The sequence below is a fragment of the Trichoplax adhaerens genome, genomic scaffold (assembly GCF_000150275.1).
Source record: "Trichoplax adhaerens TRIADscaffold_8 genomic scaffold, whole genome shotgun sequence".
Taxonomy (NCBI): Eukaryota; Metazoa; Placozoa; class Uniplacotomia; order Trichoplacea; family Trichoplacidae; genus Trichoplax; species Trichoplax adhaerens.
Genome location: NW_002060950.1, coordinates 2211272 through 2234238, shown reverse-complemented (window position 1 = coordinate 2234238; position 22967 = coordinate 2211272). Strand labels below are relative to the sequence as shown.

Here is a 22967-nt window from a genome sequence, read left to right as displayed (position 1 = left end):
GCTCCTTTATTGATTTACTACCTTCTAATCAACCTGTGCAGAGTTTACCGGCTTCAATGGATAATCATACACCGAAAAGAGCAATCAATAAAGAAAATGTGCATCGGTCTAACTTTGTCACTCAGGATTTGAGATCTAAGGCGGACGCTATCAAGTCTAACTTACCTAAGAAGAATATTTCCGACCGCTTACCTCGACCACTAAGGAATTCTACAAATAATACTGTTCGATAATGGAATAGTTTCTAAATTTCTCCTCTTGGTCGTAGGAATTTCGGATGTATATTTTATATAATTTAATATACACCTATCTTTTCGTGCAATGAAGTAACTAACGCAAATAATTAATAGAATGAGTTGCATGTAAATTATTAGGATTTGTTTGTATAGTTAATACTGTAACTGAGCCAACAGTTTTTAATATGACTACCTCATATTTTGGCCAAGACTGAAAGGGAGAATATTAAGAAAAATCATCTAAAACTCTTACTGACTGTGTAAGCCTCTAATTACCTTTGTGCTCCGTGGCTAACGTCATGTACGAGCGTATGTTATTTAATACGCAGCGTCATAAGGTTTAAAACTGACTAATTTTTACTCCGTCAATTCGGATATAAATTACTTAAGTAACCTCATTGATATTTTATCTTGACTGTAAAATATGCAACTAAACGTTAACGTTATAATATTACATAAGTAAATAAATAATTGAAACTATATCAAGATGGTCTTCACTTAGTTTGATACCATTTGTTGAAATTGCCTGAATTATTATCCTCAGTATAGACTCTAAAGTCATTATTAGCAATATCTTATATCTTTATGTTACACGTACATGTACGGTGGTGCATTATCGCATATTAATGCATATGAAACATTCTGAACTTTTGGCCATTAATAACCGTTATAAAATTGTAGCACTGCAACGATATTAACAAACAAGAAAGTGATCTTACTGTATCATTTGCTATGATGCAATTGTAATAGTTGGCTCTACAGGTGAGTTACTGTTTACCCAATGTCTATAGTTTAGTACTACTCATATTTATGTATAATCTTGTGGACCGAATTGTCCATCAGTTTCTGCTCCGTCAAGATTACAGGACAATTTATCATACTCAATAGCGACTATTAAAATCATGCAAGGGATTTTTCTAGTGGTGAAGAAAGTTCTCTTTTCCGAATCCAAATTGTCAACAAGCAGTTATGTATAACAATTTGTTGAATAGTCTACGTATAGCAAGCTGAATCTGCTCGTCGAGTTGTTAACGGTAGGTAAATTGAACACTAGTTTAGGAGCGACGCTATACTGTATACTTGGCTGTTGATAGGCTGTACTATCCACTGAATAGTACAGTACAGTAAGTGTTCCATATACTCGCAATAATCGCCTGTGTTCCTACTCGGCAATCCCCAGCATAATCGCTATGGCGACTTGACTAACTTAACTTTAAGGTAATTTTCATATGTAGTAGTCATTTTTAAGAAGAGATTTCATCAGACTGCGATACTGCATTTACAAATACAGCAGCAGAGCCACGGTTCAATGGTGTGGTGGCACTCTATTTTACGGTGTTTCTAGAGGCTCCGTGGTCAGTACTGGAGACCCCATCTAGAGACTGACCAAGACTTTGGAATCGTGAGATCAATGTTGTACAGTACTGTACAGTACAGAACTGGAAGTCTCTATGATCTCTATACAGTACAGTACTGTACACGGTACGGCACAACAATCCTCTGCATCGTACTGTACTGTACAGTAATGAGAAGTTATTCCGAACTCCGATTGTACAGTACAGTACAGTACTGTAGCTTACAGTACGCTGTACTATACTCTAGAGACGCTAGAAAGTCTCTGGCAACGGGGAAGATGGCTGCAATAATTTATCTTGCAATTGCTGCCGTTGCCTCTATATTACTATTTGTCGCTGTAAAATTACTCTCAACCGACACGAAAACAGAAATTAGAACAGGTAAAGCTTGCTTCTGAACTACTGCTGATCAATTCGTACCTGTTAAGGCTCGACTATTTTTGTACTGTATTTGTTACGAATGATTTTCTTTTACTGTCAATCAATACGAGTACTTACTAATGGATCTTTCCGATCGCAGACGATGATGTTGGTGAATTGATTGGAAGAGAAAATCCCGTTCCTCAACGCCCTCGAGCAAGAGCAAGACGTGGCCTAAGAAATAAAACTAATAGGAGCAAAACACAACGCCAGCACGACAACGACTACGACGATTACGATGATGAGTATCAAGGTAAGATCATAGAAATCGGGGGCATCATGACAACATACAGTATATGACATCATTGATTTTCCAATTACCTTTCAATTTCAACGCTATACCTACATAGGATACTAATTTAATACGAATACCAAGCTGATACCTTCATTAACGTTAATTTTGATTCATTAGACGACGGCTTTCTTGAAGAGCCAGTATATGATCGTAAAATGGGTACTAAAAAGTTAAGAAAATTAGAAGAAAAAGCCGAAAAGAAGGCAATGAGAGAAGTAAGAATCGGACTTGATACAGTAGAATAAAATACCAGACCACCTAACGCTTTATCGACTACTATTTGTACAGCCATAAACATTATACCAGTAGATATTCTCTTACTAACTTAAAATTTGAGATAATGTCCCGAATTAGCTAATAAAACAGCACAATTCTGACGTTAAACTTTCAAGATGTGACTTGTTGATAGGATGTCATATTAGGTAGAAACCTAATACAGTTATTAATAAAATTTTCGGTGCTTGCGTTTTTCTTCGTTCAACGAAACTAGCAAATGGAAGCTGAAAGAGAAGACAAAATAAATCGTCAGGAATTGCGAGAACAAAATCGAAGGAAAGAGGAAGAGAGGAAAGCCAAAGAAAGGGAAGAAAAGGTATTAATTAAATGTCCTTCATATAGAATAATTAAAATATCTTAATCTGTAACTAAAGCCACCTATTCTAATAATAAAGGAAGAGGCTGAAAGAAAACTAAAGGAAGAACAAGAAAAGAGAGAGTATGAAGAATATCTACGACTAAAGGAATCATTTTCTGTTGAGAATGAAGGATCAGGGGAAGCGGAAATTGCCCAAGAGGTAGCTAAATTTAGTATTGTCTTTCAGCTACGAATTTTAACTTTGTGCTCATAAATAGAAAATGTAATTAGATACGATACATACGTTACACTCGTAGAATATTTACAACCTAGTTGACATAGCTAGTAGTATTTATCTTGCTTCACCCCAAATTACTTGTTAAATATTTCGTATGTATACTTTGCAGTCCCAATCACTACTCCAAGAATTTATTGATTATATTAAGGTAAGTCGCGGTAATGATTCGCTTCCACTCTACGGTATCCGAAGCACTAGATGCTCCAACGTCCATACCTTTCTTGGGATATTAAATGAAAACGCGTAGTTCTACGTTAAAATAATCTATCCATATGTTAACACTATGACGCTAATTTTCAATATAGAATAACAAAGTGGTTTTACTCGAAGACGTAGCAGCTCATTTCAAATTAAGAACAGAAGTAAGTATATCATTTGAACAAATTAGGCGCGATACTTTTTATCATATTTAAAATGATTGCAGATGTATTTTTGACCGTAGCTGCTCAGTTTTTATACTATACATTGCTGCTTGATCCTGAATTAGATTCAATTTTTGATTGACCTGGTTTTTGATAAACTATTTCAGGACGTCATCAATCGTATTCAAACTTTGCAATCCATGGATAGGTTAACTGGAGTAGTGGATGATCGTGGCAAATATATCTACATATCTGTAGAAGAATTAAATGCTATCGCTAAGTTTATAAAGCAGCGTGGAAGAGTTAGCATCTCTGAATTAGCAGAATCTAGCAATTCTTTAATAAATTTACAATCTGACAGTAAAGCATCGCATACTATCGAATCGGTCAATGACAGTCCAGCTGAAATAAGTGTCAATGCATAATATCAAATTAGTCATTATGTAAGAGAGTTACTGCGTATTTGATATAATAGTATGTATTATACAACACGAGATAATATCAATTTAAAACATTAATTAATGACTTCCTCGAAATTTATTTTTAAATAAATTATCTAATATACGTGCGTATTTCCAGCAGAAATTACTGATTAATACGAAATGCACCATGGCATCAATGCACAATTACAAACGATCTTCAGTTCCTTCTTCCTCGTAGTATCTTGCTTTGCTATGCAGGAATATTTAAATCTAGAACAATCCTACAGTTAAATGGTTGAAGCCCTAATCAGATACTATTACGTTTATCAAAATCAAATCTATCTTTGAACCCTTCAATTATTTCGCTCGATAACATAGCTTGTAAAATTTTTAGAAAGTCAAATATAGGTACTACATTGATACTATCACATTTTATCCTCCTTTGGAGTGTAGTAAACGCGGTTCTACAATGGAAATACCAGCAAAACGATTAAATAACAATGATAATAACTACGTACAGGTTAGCATATATGAGAACCTAATCATTCAACCAGTGCATATTCTGTAGATAGTAATATTTCTTCAGTAATATCAAACTAGAGTATCGAAACAGTAGTGTTGAAGACCAAAGCCTGTTCGCAATCTTAGTATCCATAATCCCATGCATTACAAAAATAAAGTTACTTATTAATCTATGACCTACATGTTAACAGTTAAAGCTGTATATGTGGATATTTTATGTACTTTTTCATAACTACCATTATACCTACATAGTACACACGTTTAAAAATTACAGGCAAAATTGGCATAATGTATACGTCGAGCATTAAAAAGCATAATCTAGTATCTTTACAATACAGATGATCTTCGTTTCGGCGTTTTTCCTGATAAAATAAATTTGAAAAATAAATAAGTGGATAAATTTGCAAATTTGTATAAAGGCATATTAAACCGCAAAAAAGATATTTTGTCTATGTATTTTCGTAAATGTCAGCTAAATTTGATCTTGGTATTATATTTTTACCTGAGGGCTGATCTTTTGCAAATTCACGAGATGACAAATGATTAACTCGCTCTTTAATTTGCAGCAAAGCTGTATTGCAATCTTCTAAACAATTTTCTGTTTTCTCCACTTCTGAATCAAATTGCTTCTCGAATGTTGCAACATCATTTTCATACTGTACTTGCAAATTTTCCATCTTGCTAGCAATATCATCGATTGTATTTTCACAGTACTCAACAGATTCCTATCATACGATGTGTTATCAGTAGAAATGAATTACTGACATTTTGGATAGATGATAACCATCATTAAAATTGATACCTCTATGTCTTTCATATCATTGCTCAGTAAGCCTGTTAGGGTATCAGATAGGCCTAGCCCATAGGCCTACGTGCACAAATTTTTGATTAATTTAATGATTAAGTAAGAAGATTAGAGCAATATACTTGTAGCAAAAATATTCCGTCTCTTCACGAGAGTATTACATGACTTACCCTGGTCACATCGCTTTTTATGTTTTCAATTTGCTCCTGAATATCAATTGTAAAATGATCTTCCATATATTTGATTTTCGGATACTGCTTCGAAAATTTTTCAAAAAGACAAAATACCAGCAGCAATACAATATTAAAGTCAATTTAATTAAAAATCTCACGAAGAGTTATTTCCAGTTCGACTTGATATTATTTTTGTATTGTCATCTGGTTAGATTTACCTCTTGCACTTCTTCACACAGGCTTATATTAAATGTTTCCAGAGTCTCATTAATCTCATCTTTGGCTTTATGGATCAAATTTATTGTTTCTTGATATTCTCTATAATTATTTTTGTAGGAAACATATAGTATTTTCATCTAAGTGCTGTCAGATTTATTCTTCCTTGAACAAGTTATTTTATCTCCCATATAATATAGAAAATAAATACATTCTCAGGAGAAGTACACTTGATCACCTACCCTTGTATTAATAATGAATCATTGGTGCTTTTTATTCCGTTACTATTAACCTCAGAATTAATCTGAAAACTAAAGTTAATCAATCCAGAAACAAATATAAATTATAATTTAAACTACATAATCTTAAAGCTCGCTCCCTACTGTTTCCATAGCTTGATTGAATTCCTCCGATTGCAAACTACTAAATTGATGAATAGAATCCATTATCTTTTTAATCAAATCTTCAACCCTATTCTAGATTAAAGAAGAAAATATAAATTATTAAATCCGACGTTATTCTTATAATGACAAACAAATAATCAGTCCTACATACTGAATGCACTTATAGAAATGTTGTACCTGCTGGTCGCTAAAAAAACTTTCTAAACGCATTTCAATCATAGATTGCTGATTTATTAATTTTTCCATCTGTGAGAATGAAAATATTTTCCTTCAACTTAAAGAATAACTAAGTTATGCTTTCAAATTTCAAGATATCTTACCAAATGCTGACGATATAATTCAGTGGATTGATATTGTGAATGGACTCTACTTTCAATTGCGATAATTTGATTTTCAATAATAGATTGCAAGCGAGTCATCTAAAATTATATTCGTTCACAATCGTGTTATAAACTGATAGTATTCCATCAAAGTATGTAAATATAAATGACGACTCACATCGTCAAGGGATCGTATGGTCGCATTCTTAGATGAGGAAATGTATGATTCGAGTAATTGCTGCATTTGTTGAGTACAAGTACCAACCAATTGATTCATTAACTGCCGAATTGCATTATCCCACTTCTATAAAGGTTTAAAAGATAGTATTTATGTGTTCTATATTAATATGGTATAAGACTGATGATTCTTGCTCAAACCTTTTCTGGTACACTAGAATGAGCTATTTGTTGAGCAAATTCCTGATCTTCCGTTAATAACTAGAAAATTAATATTTTAAATGGCATTAATTTTTAAAGAATTATTCAGCCTGCAGACAGCTCAATATGTCATAAGTTAAATTAAATGCTGAATAAATTATATTTACTGCGAATTGTTTGTTATAGATAGTAATGATAACTCCAAGATTATGGATGACCACATCAAGTAATTTCTTGAGACAATCAATCTCTTGGCGGTTCCTGTTCATTTCCAATTCTATCAATCAATCCACAGTAAATATTAATTCATACCATATGTATGAATTAGCAGGTTTTCAAGTATACGCATTCTGCAAGCTAATATCAAATGGAAAAATATTAACGCTTAATCTCACTTAATTCTCCTTTAATTTTTTTAAAGTATGCTAAACGTTCATTGCGGTAACGATCCACTAGCAAATTTAGGTGATCGGTAGTATTTAAGATATCCTATCAACAACGATAAGAGTAGCAGAAATTATGAATACTCAAAAGCCTTAATTTCACTAAAATAATTGTCAAGTATTATTTAAGCTATTGATAGCGTTACAGTAGACAAAAAATTGCTAAAATGCTATCATAGACTACTCTAATTTCATATGATACACACGTAGCTAAAATTTTGCATATGCAATTCATTAGTTGATTGTAGTTTTGCTTTCCTTTCTAACGTTACATGCAAACTTTCGATATCTTGATAAGCTGAACGCACCGTTCCTTGTAGCTAATTAAATAAGACACATAAAATATCTTATTTTATTTCTTATTCAAAATTAACCTGATTTCTAACTTAGTATTAGCTGAAACTTATTCTGTTCACAATAAGCACATATTAGATTTCTTGATTAGCCAACAAACCATAATTGTGCCTTGTTTAAGCTCATATTCTGCTTTGGCATAGTTTTCAACGATTCCTTGCTGCTCATTAAGTTTATTAGAGATTTGTTTAACTTCCTATATAGTATAAAATAGACTACTACGAATATTGTAACAAAGGTTACGTTAAGAATTTATATTATAAGCAATATTAATTTGGTAAAGCAACAGCGAAGGAATTCCTAGCATAGTCTTTTAAATTACATTGCGTAATTCAGAAATATGAACACGTTGTAATTTTATTTCTTCTTTCTGATTCTCAATATCAGTAGACCTTTTATCGATTTCAGCTTGCGCATTCACCAAAGCTTTTTGTAACTAAAATGAATGGAAAGTTTATTTTTGTGGATATAATTTCTCTATCTGTCCATATCGCATTTTTAAAACCGATTCATTTATAAAAACAGCAAAGAATACGACTTAAATAGGAAAGCATATATGTAATTGAGATTCTTTATTATATATTTATTTAATATACAGTATCTTGATAGATTAAAAATTTCTAAAACTGTTATAGTTACTAAAACTGTAGCATTTCCAAATAATAAATGTCGGTAACGTATCGTTACAATAGGTTTGTAATCAATAGCAGCTCCTCTCCCATTTTTAATGAGCTAATTGATGTAGATTTATCCGAAAATGAGATAAATATAAAATTCATAAAAAAAATAGAATCTATTACAGTAAATTTAATTTGCAAGAGTTCCTGCTAGATGTATTTATAGCAGTAGAAATATCTCTACTAAAGTGAACTTACTGAATTGGATTTATCCACTTCAGCTCTAAGTTGTAACTTTAATCGCGTAATTTCATCTGATTGCCTCTGTAGATCTCCTTCTAATTGCCTAGCATCAAAAAGTAATGGGATCTTGACATAATATCTATAGAACAGCTACTTAAAAATAAGCACAAATTTCTATAAGGAATACAATTACTTGTAAGTATCTTGTGGTAAATAAACTCCAGTTTTTTCACGACATGCCATCAATCCACGTCTTAATTTTATATTTTCATCTATAATGTCCTTCATAGCATAGATAAATATCGTTATCCTCATTAAGATACAATGAGAAAGAAAAGCCGATATTCTCTTCAAGGCGGTTAGCATTACCTTTAAAACAATCCTTCTCAATTTTCTCTGATTCACTTCAGGTTTGTTGGTGATCTTCTTAGCTCTTCGAGCATACTCTAAAGTACTTACCGTTTCCTTATATTTAATGTAAGAAATTAGCTGAAGAAAAATATCATCCGAATCTAAAGCGTAGTTTTGCATCTCTTGCAAGTCATGATGATTCAACTTACTCAATACCTCTAGATCACGCGATTGTAAGGAAATGGTAGCAATAATTGATGTTTTGGTCTGTCCTCCCAAAGAATCTTGTAATAATCGAGTTAACTTACTTTCTCTGATCAATTATAGTGATAGTATATTGCATGAATAGATATTGCGTTGATGAAAATTTAATTAATCATATCGTGCTAGTCTATCGTTGATCTAACCTATACGGTATATGCGATTTGCCATCTACGAGAGCATTAATAACCCGACCTAACGTCAATAAACTTTGGTTTATATTGCCTAAATATTAGCGTTTTAATAAAATTAAACAGAAATGTTAGAAATGAATATTATTCGATTTACTATGACATTTCCCACGAGTCCTTTTGACTGTTATTATACAGACAATAATGGAATCATTAATTGCTTGATCATAGCTTATATAAACTTTGTTTTAATTTAAGTAATACATGCACATAAACATAAGAATACTATCCTATGAAACAGATTTTAAATACGCTAGTTACCGAAACACTATAAATGACTTGTGGAATGATTATGCTAGATTGCTATTTCAGATTTATGTAAGGTAAAGAAATATATCTAGTGAATCTGTGACATATTTATCATATATTAATTGTTCTCGGATAAACGGAAAGCATTAACTGGATTTAATATTACCAGCTTCTCGTGCTCTTCGCTCTGAAGCACCAGAGCGGCTAATATTCTCGCTTCCAGCTAAATCGATCTAAATCCAGTATGGTATTGTTAATGAAATGGCACTACATTGAAAAGATTTAAGGAAAATTAATTACCAGATTGAGTTTACCAATCTTCATAGTTTCTTCCTTGGCAAATTCCGCAGTTGAAAATCCCTTGTCCTTCATTTCCATACTAATGGTTAGTAAAGTATGAGAACGGCTACAAAAGTATAAATAAGAATTTTTATAGATTTTTGTTTATAGCCGCTTGTGGTTCAAATTTGTAAAGAATCGCTATGATTACTTTTCTTTCAGTTTGATTTCTTCTTACCTTGAACTTGCATTTAATTCTGTTTCAGCAATCTGCCGTCTAGCTGCTCCCCTGTTCAGCACGTCAAAGGCTTCATTTTTGCATCGAATAAGTACTTCCTCGGCACCATGTACAACTACTTTGCCCTATACACGTATTAATTTTTTGTTATAATCGGTCAAGATGATCCTAATATGATAGTCTATAAAAGCTGATACATCATCTTGCAATAAAATGTAATTAATGATTATATTAAAGGATATTTCTATCAACGTCTAGATATTTTTATTCTTATAAGGGTAACATAGAATATCCAAGTTTTTTTATCCGAGAGAAGCGACTGGAAGGTATGATTTTATAAAGTTATTTACTTTTTTGGATGAATCCTCAAAGATTCTTAATTTTTTCTGGCTTTCAATGTTTCCAAGACATAACAAATCATAAATATCTTCATTGTATAATTCTAGATATGATATCCTCATAGTGTAATCGCCCTAAAGAATAAATAATTGTTAAAGTCATATACTTTATGGCCTTGGATAAGGGTTTACTCTACTTTTTGTAACTGTAACAGATCTACGTAGTATAAGTAGGTCTTGCCAAAGCCATAATGAATCTTTTTGGGCGCAATTCTAATTCTAGCCTTAGTATATATATATTATGTAACTGCCAAGGAGCACCTGTAATTGATTTAATAAACTTACATCCATTGCTTCTAATCGATCAAATAGTTGCCCTAGTGCTCTTGGTATTATTCCAGCCTTAGGATCCTAGTGTTGAAGGAAACACATTCGGTGCACTTTAATTTCGAGCATCAAATAGCAAATAACATCTTGCGATTTCTTACTTCTTACACTATCTTCGCATTAATGGGGAAAAAAGTTCAAGATAATAACTATAGACGTAATTAACTTACATCTTCCCATGATAAAAAAGCCTGATCATCTCGTTGGCCAATCATAGTATGTGTTTTACCTGTGCCTGTTTGACCATACCTTCATAAAAAATGTTAATTCAATTGAATATTCATGATGAATTACATTAATATGGTCAAAAACAATCTCAAGATCTGTATTTGATCCAACTTTTAAATCACTAAGGAAATTATTATAGCAAAACTATTCATTCACAAAGGAAGGCTTTCAACTGGACAAGATAATCAACGATCGCGATGATTAAATCCTACTCCCTTTCCTTCATCAATTTTATAATAGAGCTCATGCCACACTATCATCATTATTAAAGTGACCTATTACTTTTATAGCTAGATTAAAAATGGAGATTTCGACGATACTCACGCAAATAGAGTACAATTGTAGCCTTCTAAAACTTCTTCTATCATAGGTATAACCATGGACTTATAGATATTCAATTGATTAGTTTCAGGTGTAAAAATCCGATCAAAGGTATAAATTTTAGTCGATTTATCGTTTAAGTGGAGGCGCAATTCTTGTCGATCATTTATAATTTCTACGTTTAGATTACTTCCTCGATCTGGCAATGGAATAGGGCTGAAATGTATATCAGTATATCAGAAAATAATGATCATTTTTGTCATTGCTTCCCTATATTATTAAAACAGCAAGATACGGGCGTACAATAACGATGCAACTAATCTACATTTGTTGCAGGGTAAATAAATATCCTGCTTTATTTTAAACTTGCTATCAACATTAATAAGCCTTCTATCCAAAGTTGTACTAATAAATTCATATTTTGATTTTATTTTTAGCACGTAGATCAAACTACTGTTTGCGCAACCATACCGACATCGGACCGCAACCTGAATATTATTTTTCTCATTGCTTTTATTTGCATTCTTGATCATGACGAGTAAATATCCTGTTGAAGAGGATTGTTAATATTGCCTATGCCAATCAGAAATATTAGTGTATATAGATTCATTGTAATGTAGTAGAAAATTGCCACAATATCTGTTCACTAATTCATGCACTGTAATGAAGATTTTTAGAGTATCGATATGATAAGTGCAAATTCGCACGATAACTGATTAAGTTTAAAAGATACGAATTGTTGACGATGATGGAAATTTACTGTACTTTCTATCCGAAGTAAAAATTTTATAACTTGATTCCACAGGTTAAATTTCAACTTACTCGATATACTTGCTGATTTCTAAGTACACTAAATGTACTGGTTAATGAGTTGGTGGTATCCTTATATAATCCTCTAAATCTTGAGTTATCTATTATAGCTTTGAAATGATTTTAAAGGCAATAAACCAATTACCCCTGTACTACATTAAAATTATTATTACGGAAGTTGTACTTGAATACCAGTATACTGTAAAATCGTTATCATGCAATCGTATCGGTACGAAATCTGCTAATCCCCATCAACTAGGTGCAAACTATATTATATAATCCTCTACACCTTGAGCTGTCTGTCTGTCATAGCTTTTGAAATAATTTTAAAAGGCAATAAACTAATTACTCCTTTACTACATTGTTACGGAAGTTATACTTGAATATACTGTAATCGTTTGCATGCATCAATTGGGTGCAAATTACTTGTGAAAAGTAATTGATGTTTTCACTGCTAGGAGCAAAAGCACGACAGCCTGTCAAAATAATTTGACCCTTTTCACCTATTGTAAAATGTGTTAGGCTTTGGAACGAGTCCATAATGATTGGCTGTGGCAAAATTTGTCATGGTATTTATTATTGTTAATGGAGTCTCTCCTGTAGAAGGCATGGAAAAAAATGCATTAACACAAAAGAAAAAACATTTAGTTTACGGTGGTATTAAACTTACTCAGCGTAAATATTTACTGTATAACTTTTTGAAGAAGATTCTCATTTTTTATATTATCACATTCTTAAATTACTATTTCTAAATTGATTTCCTTTTCCATTGAGCATACAATAAGAGTTGGTTCAATTTCTGAAATTTTCTTATTAATTAACGAGCTCAGACATACATATGTTCATTGCAGGTTATACCGAAGATGTAATTGGCCGTTCCTTTGTCCTATGTACTAGACTGCATTGAGGAAAGATCTCGTCTCATTCGTTGAAACATTGATTTATGAGAGAAAAGCTACTGCAATTTTGACCTCTTTCCAGTTTATTTTCCAATAGTATCAGATCGCTATCTCAAGAGTCCATTCCATACGGCACCTGTTACACTCCTGAGTCATGGACCTCTAAACTCCAGCAGTTCTAATTTACTTGAATGCTGAAATATGAATGAAGACGAGGGCTGGCCAATTGTAAATAGTAAACTGATGAAGTTTTGTGCCAGATATCTTAAATTGATTGCAAAATGAAAGCGATATACTGGCGGCATTGGTAACATTTTATGAGGCAACTACAGTAATGTACGCATCAACTCAAAATCAGTCTAGTAGACATTCCTTGTCCTGTGTTGTTACAGATCCACGTACTTTGTATTAATTATCCACTTCTAACAAGTTCTTGATAAAATCCAAGCAGCCATCAGCATCCATCAAATCGAAATAGATACGTATAGTTGAATTCCTGTCGAATATGTTGTGCACGGCACGGCATGGTGTGTGGATTGATGGACTAATATCGACAACACTGCAGTACAAAATGATCTTTACTACAAGAATTTCACAATTGCAAATTCTGATTAGATTGAGCTGAGAGCCATGAATTAAGAGCTCGTGTAGCAAGCATGAGTCCATTTCGTACCGTAATCAGGGATATTCAACGAGTCCTTGATAGAATCCAACTAGCCATTGCCACCAATTACATTCGAAATATACTTAAATAGTTGAGTTACTTGAATTATCAAAGTTCTTCCACGCACCATGGTGTGAGCTGATCGAGTTGTAGTGTATATGGATTCTTAACCCTAACTCATCACTAGTGTCATTAGCTGGAATGATTCCAGGAGTATAATATCGACATCATTGAAGCACGAAACGGAAGTTTGAAGAATTATCAGTTCTTTATTGAACTGTAGTACATATTGACGCTAAATGCTCATATTTAATACATTGGCAATTAGCTTTACCCCAAAAATAATCTTTGATCATTATCACAGAATAAAGTTATAGAATGGAGCATAGTGATGCGCGACTACTACCTATACTGTATTATTCAATATAGTTACAGTTGCAATCCAATGGAAGAGATAGCAGTTGTACATAAATAATACTTGTTTAAGGTTAAACAGGACCTTTCTCGATTATTGACGTGCTTGACGAACACAAAACATGACTACCATAATTTAGATTCTTATTTTAGACATACGTCCAGTATTAGCGGAGTCGTATAGCATATTGATGTTGATTCCTGTTGTTAATAGTAGATCACATTACTTGCTTGAGGGCTAGGAATCTTTTATCCATATTTGATGCTGATGCCATCAAGACATGGGCTACGAGTACATTTAATGATCCATGACTTCTTAAGAGCTCGTTATAGCAAGTATGAATCCATTTCCTACCTTAGCCATCACCATCCATAAGATCCGACATACACCCTTATAGTTGAATGATCCTGCACAACAACGAATTATTAAGGAAGATCTTGCGCACGCCATAGCGTGTACCAGAAATTCAGAATTGCCAACTCTTCATCAAACTGTAAAAGACATGAACTAACATCTCATAGTAGCAAGCATGAGTCTAACTCGTACCTTAACGTTCTTGAATCTGTATACTACACTCCAATATAAATGCCTACGTTTTCTCCCGCCATATTCGTTTTTGTCAAGGTTACGTCATTGCATGGTTTGCCTGCAAATAAATATATCAAAAATGAAAGGGAGAAAACTTGCAAGACTTGAGTATTGCCTACAGCGAGAGTAAAAAAGAATCTCTGCATCCAGTCCAATAGACTATTGGACTTCACTTAACCTTGATAGGCTACTGGATTTGATGCAAATCCCTCGCCTAGCCATATTGCAAATTTCCAGCCATAAACTGCTCCATGACGGTTCATCACTATTGGTGCTGTTACAGTACACTGCAGTACATAGTTCAGTATAACACGGCTGTTCATCATTAGAATCGTAGACTGTACAGTCTAAACTACCCCGATCCACAGAATCATGCCGAACACACTACACGGTTACTACGGTTACCGTACTACATCAGTGTTTCTATACTGTGGTAAGAACGGGCCCAACTTCTCAAACTTGCTACAGAGGACAGCAATCGCATGTTGGCCATTTTTGGATCTTTTACCAACGTAAAAAGCCTATGATAACAATCGTCCATCATCAAGTCAAGCCTTGATCTGGGTCATATCCAATCCTTCAACTAGAGAGCTATTGGTTATAGCTGTTATCAACTTTGTCGGCTGTAGTTTTGTCAAAGCGATCACCACGTTAAGGTGTTCTCAACTAGCTCGGCCAGTCGTTAGCAAATGCAGATCAAGTGTTGTAAACATTGCACGATTTGAAAAGTCCATTAAGTTCATAATCATCATAAACTATCCATTCCAACTTCAATCTGGTCAATACTGATTCGATTCTGAATATAGCTACAGCTGCACTTCTGTCAAGAGGGTCAGCACTTCAGCACAGTTAGGTGTTACTTTTAGCCAGGACAGTCAAATTTGTGTCGCTGGATAGCCATCGCAGACCGATCATCGTTGCCAATTGGCGCCTTAAAAGACATACCACGCGTATTGGATAACTGTCCCATCATAAACCATCAGTTCAAGCTTTGATCTACGTACAAATACAGTAAGATTATACAGTATCTATCATTCACTTTATCGGTAACTTCCTACTGCCTTAATTTGGCCTTGATAAGGTTGACGAGCTTACCAAACAGAAGGTGTTTTTGCTGCTGACGAAACTCCAGCTCTTCTGGACTAAGAAATTCTGCTGCAGCTGCTGAGAGCTGAGATACTTATATTTATATCTTAAATTTGAAACGAATCACTAGTAGTAGATCTAGCTACAGTCAATTCAAAAGATTGCTATTTGGCCTTTTAATGGTTCTCAAAATTCGAACGTTGAAGTGAAATATTCGCCATTCCTATTGATACTGCACAGCACGCAAGAGCTTATTTCTCGTTACTGATCTCATTTATCAGCCTGTGAGAGGAAAGCACCACATGGCCGACAAAAAGACTTACCGATTTGATTTAGATGGCATGTCAGACATGAGTGACGATACTGGGAATGCATTGCAATCTTCACCTGCTCATAATAGCAGGTAAATAAACATCTCTATTGACTTCATTTAACCTGAAATTGATTTGATTCAATCTTCAATTTTATAGTCCTGTTTACCTGTGTAGTAAGCTGAATCGATAATAGGACAATACTGTAGTTAGTAGCGAATCACTGCGGTATGGATTATACATGATGCACATCAGCTATGCAACGCAAATTTTATTAACATCATTAGAAAAGTATGATACATGATCACCTCATGAAATAGTTTGTAGTCTTACTTTAGCATCAATGCCTATATGTACAGTATGTAATACAGTAAAATTATGAGCCTTTGCTGTCAATCCAACCATGCTGAGTTTATAAATCAAGCAGATTATTTGTTGTCAGGAATCAAGATCTGAAAAGAATTCAATTTTGAAAGTTGAAGTGATCTACAATACTTAGGAGCAGCACTAGCCCGTTAAAATTTTAATGGCTGATATTAACAGTCAATCTTGCATACTGTAGCTGATGATAATTAAGTTGAAATTTAAGTGTCTTACATAAACTGTCAACCTTGCATACGCAGTGTAACTGATGACAATCAATTAAACAATATCCATAGAAATATTATCACATACTACAGTAGTGTGGGACTACGCTATTACTTAAGATCTTTAAGGATAGATTTTCAAGCGATTTACCTCTCAATACGATGTTGTTAGTTCTGAACGCAACGCTTTATCAGGTGCAACATACTGATGTTTTTTTCATTTACTGTTTATGTTGCGCCATCATTGAACGGCGAACAGCATGGATCTTGAATTGGATTCTTTTGAAGATACGGTAGGTCCATGGATAATTTTCAAATTTGATACATGTAAATTATATAATTAATTAGCAACACCAGTCTAGGTGCAGATAGTCATTTTCTACTTTCTCCTTGTAGATCGCATTCTAGTAAAATACCGAACTTACAGCCTTATAATAATAACAATTAACTATACTGTATATAGATAGTATGTACAGATGTCGTAACCGATTTTATTAGACTTTCAAGAATAACATTATCGTAAACTAGTATTACGAATTACGTGCGTTATAGGAATAATTTTAAGCATCTGTAGGATGTACAGTAGATTCATCATACGCGTATATACATAAACAGTATGCAAGTAACTGCCCGAGTTTAGGTTTTGGCCGTTATACTTAGGGGACTGCAATATTTTATTTTATATTAATTATAGGCTTGGTTAGGTAATATCGAGAATCCCGATACGGAAGCACAGGAATATCATTATTCTCTTTCTCAACTGGTCAAAGACAAGGAAAATAAGGTAATTCTAAACTTCTATCTAAGATACATTTGTGTATTACACGTAAGCAAACAATGTGATCGATGCTGCTATTAGTAGTGCATTTCCTCTGTATATTATAATAAATACCTAATGAATAATTAAAGTTAAGGTACGAAATGCGGATGCATTACCTAAATAAGAGCCTATGACTCGTACTATAAAGACTAACATTGTACCTTGATTTCGTTTCAACTTTTAGGAAATGAAAGATAAAGAAATTGCTGCCGAACGGGTAATAATGTATAAAATATTCTATACTATAAATTTAGCACCAACGAAATACATATGCTCATGTCAATTTATCTTACGCATATCTATGCAGAAAAAAATTGAGCAATCTGAATACGAAAATAAAACTCAGGTTAGCGCTACACTGTATTTATTGACTTCATATAGAGAACCTCCGCCTGATTTGTTGAATCATTATCATTGAAGATCTTTTTCAAAATAAATTAGTAAATTTTATGTCATTCGCTTTTATCGTCATCTTGATTAATCGTATATAATTAATCAGATCTCTTTCGAAGAGTTGACAGACGTTATTAATTGTGATTAGGAGACAACAATTACACGTGAAGAGGCAATCGAAGATGCATTCCAAAATAGTGAGGATCTTTGCGTACTTATTATTTAAATAGTTGAATCACGACATACTTTGCTTAATAACCTGTAAACTCTTATTGGCTAACTAGATATTTTTTCTCGGCAATATATACGCGTATACTATTATTGTTACTTTAAGATACGGATTTGTGCTGAATGCCTGGCTCGTCTATCTTAAATATTATTAGTGCTTAAAGTAAATTACTGCATCATGTTAGTAATCGTTTTGTTTCCATGCCGAGCGAGAAATACTTCATTAACTCTTGCAAGTTTCTGTTTGCAATTAATTTTGATAATTATTTTTTATTTCTGTTTTATAGAAAAGGATGGCAAAAATATGTGCGATGCCTTAATATCGGTAAAAATTCCAATCTTATAATATTTGTAACTGTTACTTATCACTTAATTTGATTGTTATCAATTATTGCACGGACTACATTAGCGTACTGCATGATAGCATCTAATCCTATTATTGGAATGAATGGCTAGCATTTCTACGTTCTATCATAAAATACGACTAGGTCGTTGAAAGCACTGATACCACTTCGATTCCTGAAATTAATCCGGGTGTTTCGCTTTTCACGGGGACTTATGTGTGTAACAAAATTCGTATATCTTTGCTATCTACGAAGAAATATATAATTCTGACTTCATTTATTTAAAGACTGTCCCAGATACACAAGCAGCTACTCTCCCTGAAACTGTGTCTGATGAAACGAGTCAATTTTTGCATAAACTATCTGTGGATATCCCGCAAGGTTTGCTTGATGAGATTTATTTCTCACCAGCGCATGACTTATGAGTAATAACTACAAACAGTATCGAAGGGGTCAGTCAACCATTTTGATCTAAATATTTTTGGTAGGTATATCAGCTATTCTGCAACATGTCATTCGGCGTAGATGTTTATCGGATATGTTATATACTGATCTCCTACCCACTTGTGTAAGATTGGCCTTAAACGACAGTAAGTTTATCAGACACGACGTTTTATCAACTACTTTGAATACGTATCTCATTAACCATGATTTGAAGTCCTGTATAGCAATTATCCTATGCAAGTTACTGGAGCCTACCAATTCTTAATGTCAACACTTTCGTCAAAGGTGGGTTTGTGTTTAAGTCAAATTAATAGAGATCTAATGTACTGATCATACTAGATGACTTATTCTACCTATGTAACTATAGAAAAGAAAAACATCCAATCGAGACTTTATTATCTCTACTGATAAATTGCTCAAAGCATGGTTATGTTACGGTAGATTTGAATTAAACCTGCTCCACATGCTTTTTTGGTATACATCTATTGAATTATTTCAATGTAACTATAGGGGCTGAACTAGACAAGATTATGTCTTTATTGGATTTAGAGACTGATATTCAAGAAATGTATCATAGGTATGAGTATTTGACAATAAAGAACTGATATCGTTTACGATGGTTATGTCACATTAGACATCGTTGCAGGTCAAAGGCTAATTTGCCAATTCAACGCGATACTTCCGTTAAACCTAATGGTGCGTTCTAATTATAACAATTCGATGAATTAATATTATTTCATACATATACGCGTAGTTAGCTATCGACTTCGAATGTGGTATAAAAAATCTACTATTTTAAACAATGAAATAACTAGATCCACGCCCGAACTACGTAGAAAACTTGCGGTACACTTTTAAATTTTTAGGAAACTGCTTGAAAGAGTGGTAAGTCTTGCTCATAATTTTTAATCTATGAGCGTATTATAGTAGCCGTAATTATTATTTTAAACTATTAAGTATTACCCATTATGACAATTTTTAGCCCAAACGAGTACAATGTATTGGAAAAAAAAGTTCTACTAGTAATACTTTGTAGCACTGCTTTGGATAACAACTACCGAAGGTTTGTAACTTGTGGAAATATCGGCATTTTCTATAGCGTAAAACTATGTAGGATTAAAAATATTATATGCTTAATTAATCACTTTTAGTCTGTATCTTGTAATGTTTGATATAGTCTGGAAAAAGATATTGCAGTTTGTTGTCACAATATAATGAACAGCTTTGAAGATTCAGTTTGGAAATTACAGGTCGCTTGGATCACCTTAATTGATAATTTTTTAAATGAGTTGTGAATGTAATTAAATTACTGTATGGATCAGCTTCATAATTCTCGGTACATTAATGTATTTTATCCTCTTTAGGCCGTCAATATCGCTTCTTGCATCAGCAGTATTGCCGCTCATATGTACGATTGTTATTATTTAACTACAATTGATACGTGTTGTGAGCGAGGACGGTAAACTTTATTGCAATAAATTTTGATGTAGTACTTTGTAGTGAATATACGATGTACTAATTGCTAATCATTATTATTGTTAAATTTCCTGTAGATCCATCGTCAGTTATATAAGGTATAATTAGTTACATTCATCTTCTGCTTTGTATGGCATTGTTGCATTAAGGCTTTCATAATGTGTATTAGTTGTACTATGATGAGAAAACTAATGAAAGAGAATGGTAATAACTACAACTTCCATTATGATGTTTTCAGTGAAGTACAGGTAAGACTGAAACTTTAGCAATATCAACTTGGGTCGGTCGAATTTGTAAACAGTACGCTTTTTCGAGTCCCATGCTAAAATTAGATATACGGTATGTAAGGGTATTTACAACTAATAATTTGAATGTCATTAAAATTCTTAGGTTTCTGAATTATTGAACATTGTTAACAGTTGGCAAAAACCGGATGAAAAGTCTGATTATTATATATTGTACATGTTTATTCTATTCTTTCGAAATATGATTGTGCTACAACTATCACCATTTGAGAATAGCAGTAGAAAGGTAGTATATCGTCTTTGGTAATTACTTCTCTATACTCAGTAATTGGACGCTTATTACTTAAAATTGAGCTAATCTTATTTTTATCTTGTTTTAATACATTTCTAATGCAATGCAGGCAATTGCCAGCATAGCTGATAAACTTCGATGGCTATTTGACAGTATTAAAGAAAGTGGTCAAGACTTAAAAAGATCTCAGGTTGTAATCGTTTAATAGTTATATACGTACTTGTATTAATAGCTTCGGAATAGTAACGTGATTTAGATCTTTGATCTTGTTTCTCATAAAATAAATTATTTGCAGGTGAAAAATTTAATTTTAAATGTTATTTTTAATCTGGAAGCGGAACTACAAGCAGATTCACGTTCTAATCAGGTAGTTATTCATGTATTAGCTAGTTGCTAATCTTCTTAAGATTCGAATTTATGTGATTTACATTTTCTTGAAGCAATCAAGTTTCAAGTTAATTTAACCGAACATTATTTCTTCTTAATGGCTAACTATAGCGATCCATCGTCGAATACCTTGATTATAGTACAGAAGTAAGTTCTCAATAATCGTTGGGCGTTACGTAACCCATGGTAATGATTATATCCATTGCCAATTGCATTACAATTCGATCTTCAGTTCTAATTTTGGCATACACAAACGGTGTTAATCACCCCTAAACTTGATAATTGTTATTGGCGATCTCCATCGCCGTATCCAGTTCTAAACTAACATGTTACTGTATTTCGTTTCAACGCAAATGCAAGACAAAATTTCATGTAATGATATCCAGATAAATTGACACCGTATTTGTTCGTTTACAAGTTTGTATTCTTTTTTATTTGATTTATTGATTAATTCTTTAAAATAATAAATAGTAAATGTATTCACAATGTGGTATAATTACATTCAGTCCTTGATTTACAGTTGTAATATCCGTAACGTACGGCAATGCAATAGATGACAGGTTATCACTGGTGAATGGGCAGTTACGTAGCATAATTTTCTACATATTTTTTAAATATTATTCATTAATTAAATCGCCCATTAATCGGCTTGGTACTAGTTGAGCGTTATCCTATGCAAGTGGATTCAGATTGTTAATAACTAGCACTATTTTTGTAAAACTCTTTGACTATGCCGTCAATACTATGGTACCTACTGTTACAGAATGATGATATATGATCCGATACACATTCAGGCATTAAAGTAAATCTTTGAATCTTGTTAAAATCATTTCAGGATATTCTTACCCGACACTAGCACTGTATTCCTTTTAATCATATACATATGCACAATTGCTGGGTTGCAACTTGCAAGAGCGTGGAAATAGTTGTTTTACAGATATATTTAATGCATCCGTAACGAACCAGTTTAGCTCTCAAGCAATCAATTGAGCTATAGGCAATCGTACAATACAGCTCCTGTAGGCCAATTAAAAATCAGAACTGCAAGGCAATTCTTTAGCCTTGTTGCTTGTTAAATCGGAAAGTCAAATATTTACACCAAGTTATTCGTACAACCCGCAGGCAAGGGCGTAGCCATCGATTTTGCATATTATAATTACACCGTCTGCAGAATCTAAAATACTGTACAGTACATACCAGAGAACCATGAAAGACTGTCGTTAGGTTGACAATACGTTTTCATATACAAGTCTGTCCATTTACAGTATTTCTTGATATGAGTTTTAAATAGCTACTTTATTGCTTACCCTAAAGCTAGAAAAAGCAACAGTTCCTAAATACCACCCACATACGTACGTTATTTGCATACGAGCTGATATGGCGAAAGGCATTTAATGATATGCTATACCGTACAGTACACGGATAATATAATATAAATTGGCATCATTTTCAATACCTTAATATTGTTACTACAGTTTCAGAGCTATGCATGGCAAATCGATAAATTATCTTTCTAATTCTCCTGTACTTGTACGTATAAACGGTATAATAACTTGCATAACATACGAAATGGCAAAACGTTGCTTAACCCCTCTACCACTACATGTTACGGCGTGAGTTGTACTGTATGCTGGCTGAACCGACCGTACAATCGTACATGCATTAATAACTATTAGTTTGTATTAGAATTTCAAAGAA

General features: G+C 33.2%; 3 protein-coding genes across 3 annotated transcripts; 2 read left to right on the top strand and 1 right to left on the bottom strand.

The window, feature by feature from the left end:
• Positions 1-1869: 1869 nt before the first annotated feature.
• On the top strand, positions 1870-3965 carry TRIADDRAFT_58679 (uncharacterized protein; the record flags this gene model as incomplete). The annotated part of the gene is made up of 8 exons (XM_002114780.1): positions 1870-1972; positions 2112-2264; positions 2424-2521; positions 2797-2898; positions 2978-3100; positions 3288-3326; positions 3484-3540; positions 3708-3965. 8 exons carry the CDS (start codon positions 1870-1872, stop codon positions 3963-3965), a joined length of 933 nt encoding a protein of 310 aa, XP_002114816.1.
• Positions 3966-8830: 4865 nt separating this feature from the next.
• TRIADDRAFT_3491 (uncharacterized protein) lies at positions 8831-11804 on the bottom strand (the record flags this gene model as incomplete). Its single annotated transcript, XM_002114601.1, has 11 exons — positions 8831-8902; positions 9005-9101; positions 9196-9274; positions 9656-9722; positions 9790-9895; positions 10007-10131; positions 10357-10479; positions 10690-10755; positions 10902-10980; positions 11284-11496; positions 11752-11804. Coding segments are annotated over 11 exons (1080 nt in total), but the record flags the coding sequence as incomplete, so codon positions are not given.
• Positions 11805-16900: 5096 nt separating this feature from the next.
• On the top strand, positions 16901-22125 carry TRIADDRAFT_58677 (uncharacterized protein; the record flags this gene model as incomplete). The annotated part of the gene is made up of 22 exons (XM_002114779.1): positions 16901-16933; positions 17335-17424; positions 17645-17677; positions 17768-17806; positions 18002-18050; positions 18369-18406; positions 18570-18641; positions 18713-18806; positions 18914-19015; positions 19380-19446; positions 19504-19565; positions 19736-19754; positions 19852-19932; positions 20047-20119; positions 20234-20328; positions 20423-20443; positions 20515-20593; positions 20736-20876; positions 20992-21072; positions 21178-21249; positions 21381-21416; positions 22105-22125. The coding sequence occupies 22 exons, from the start codon at positions 16901-16903 to the stop codon at positions 22123-22125; spliced, it is 1398 nt and encodes a 465-aa protein (XP_002114815.1).
• Between the last annotated feature and the right edge of the window lie 842 nt (positions 22126-22967).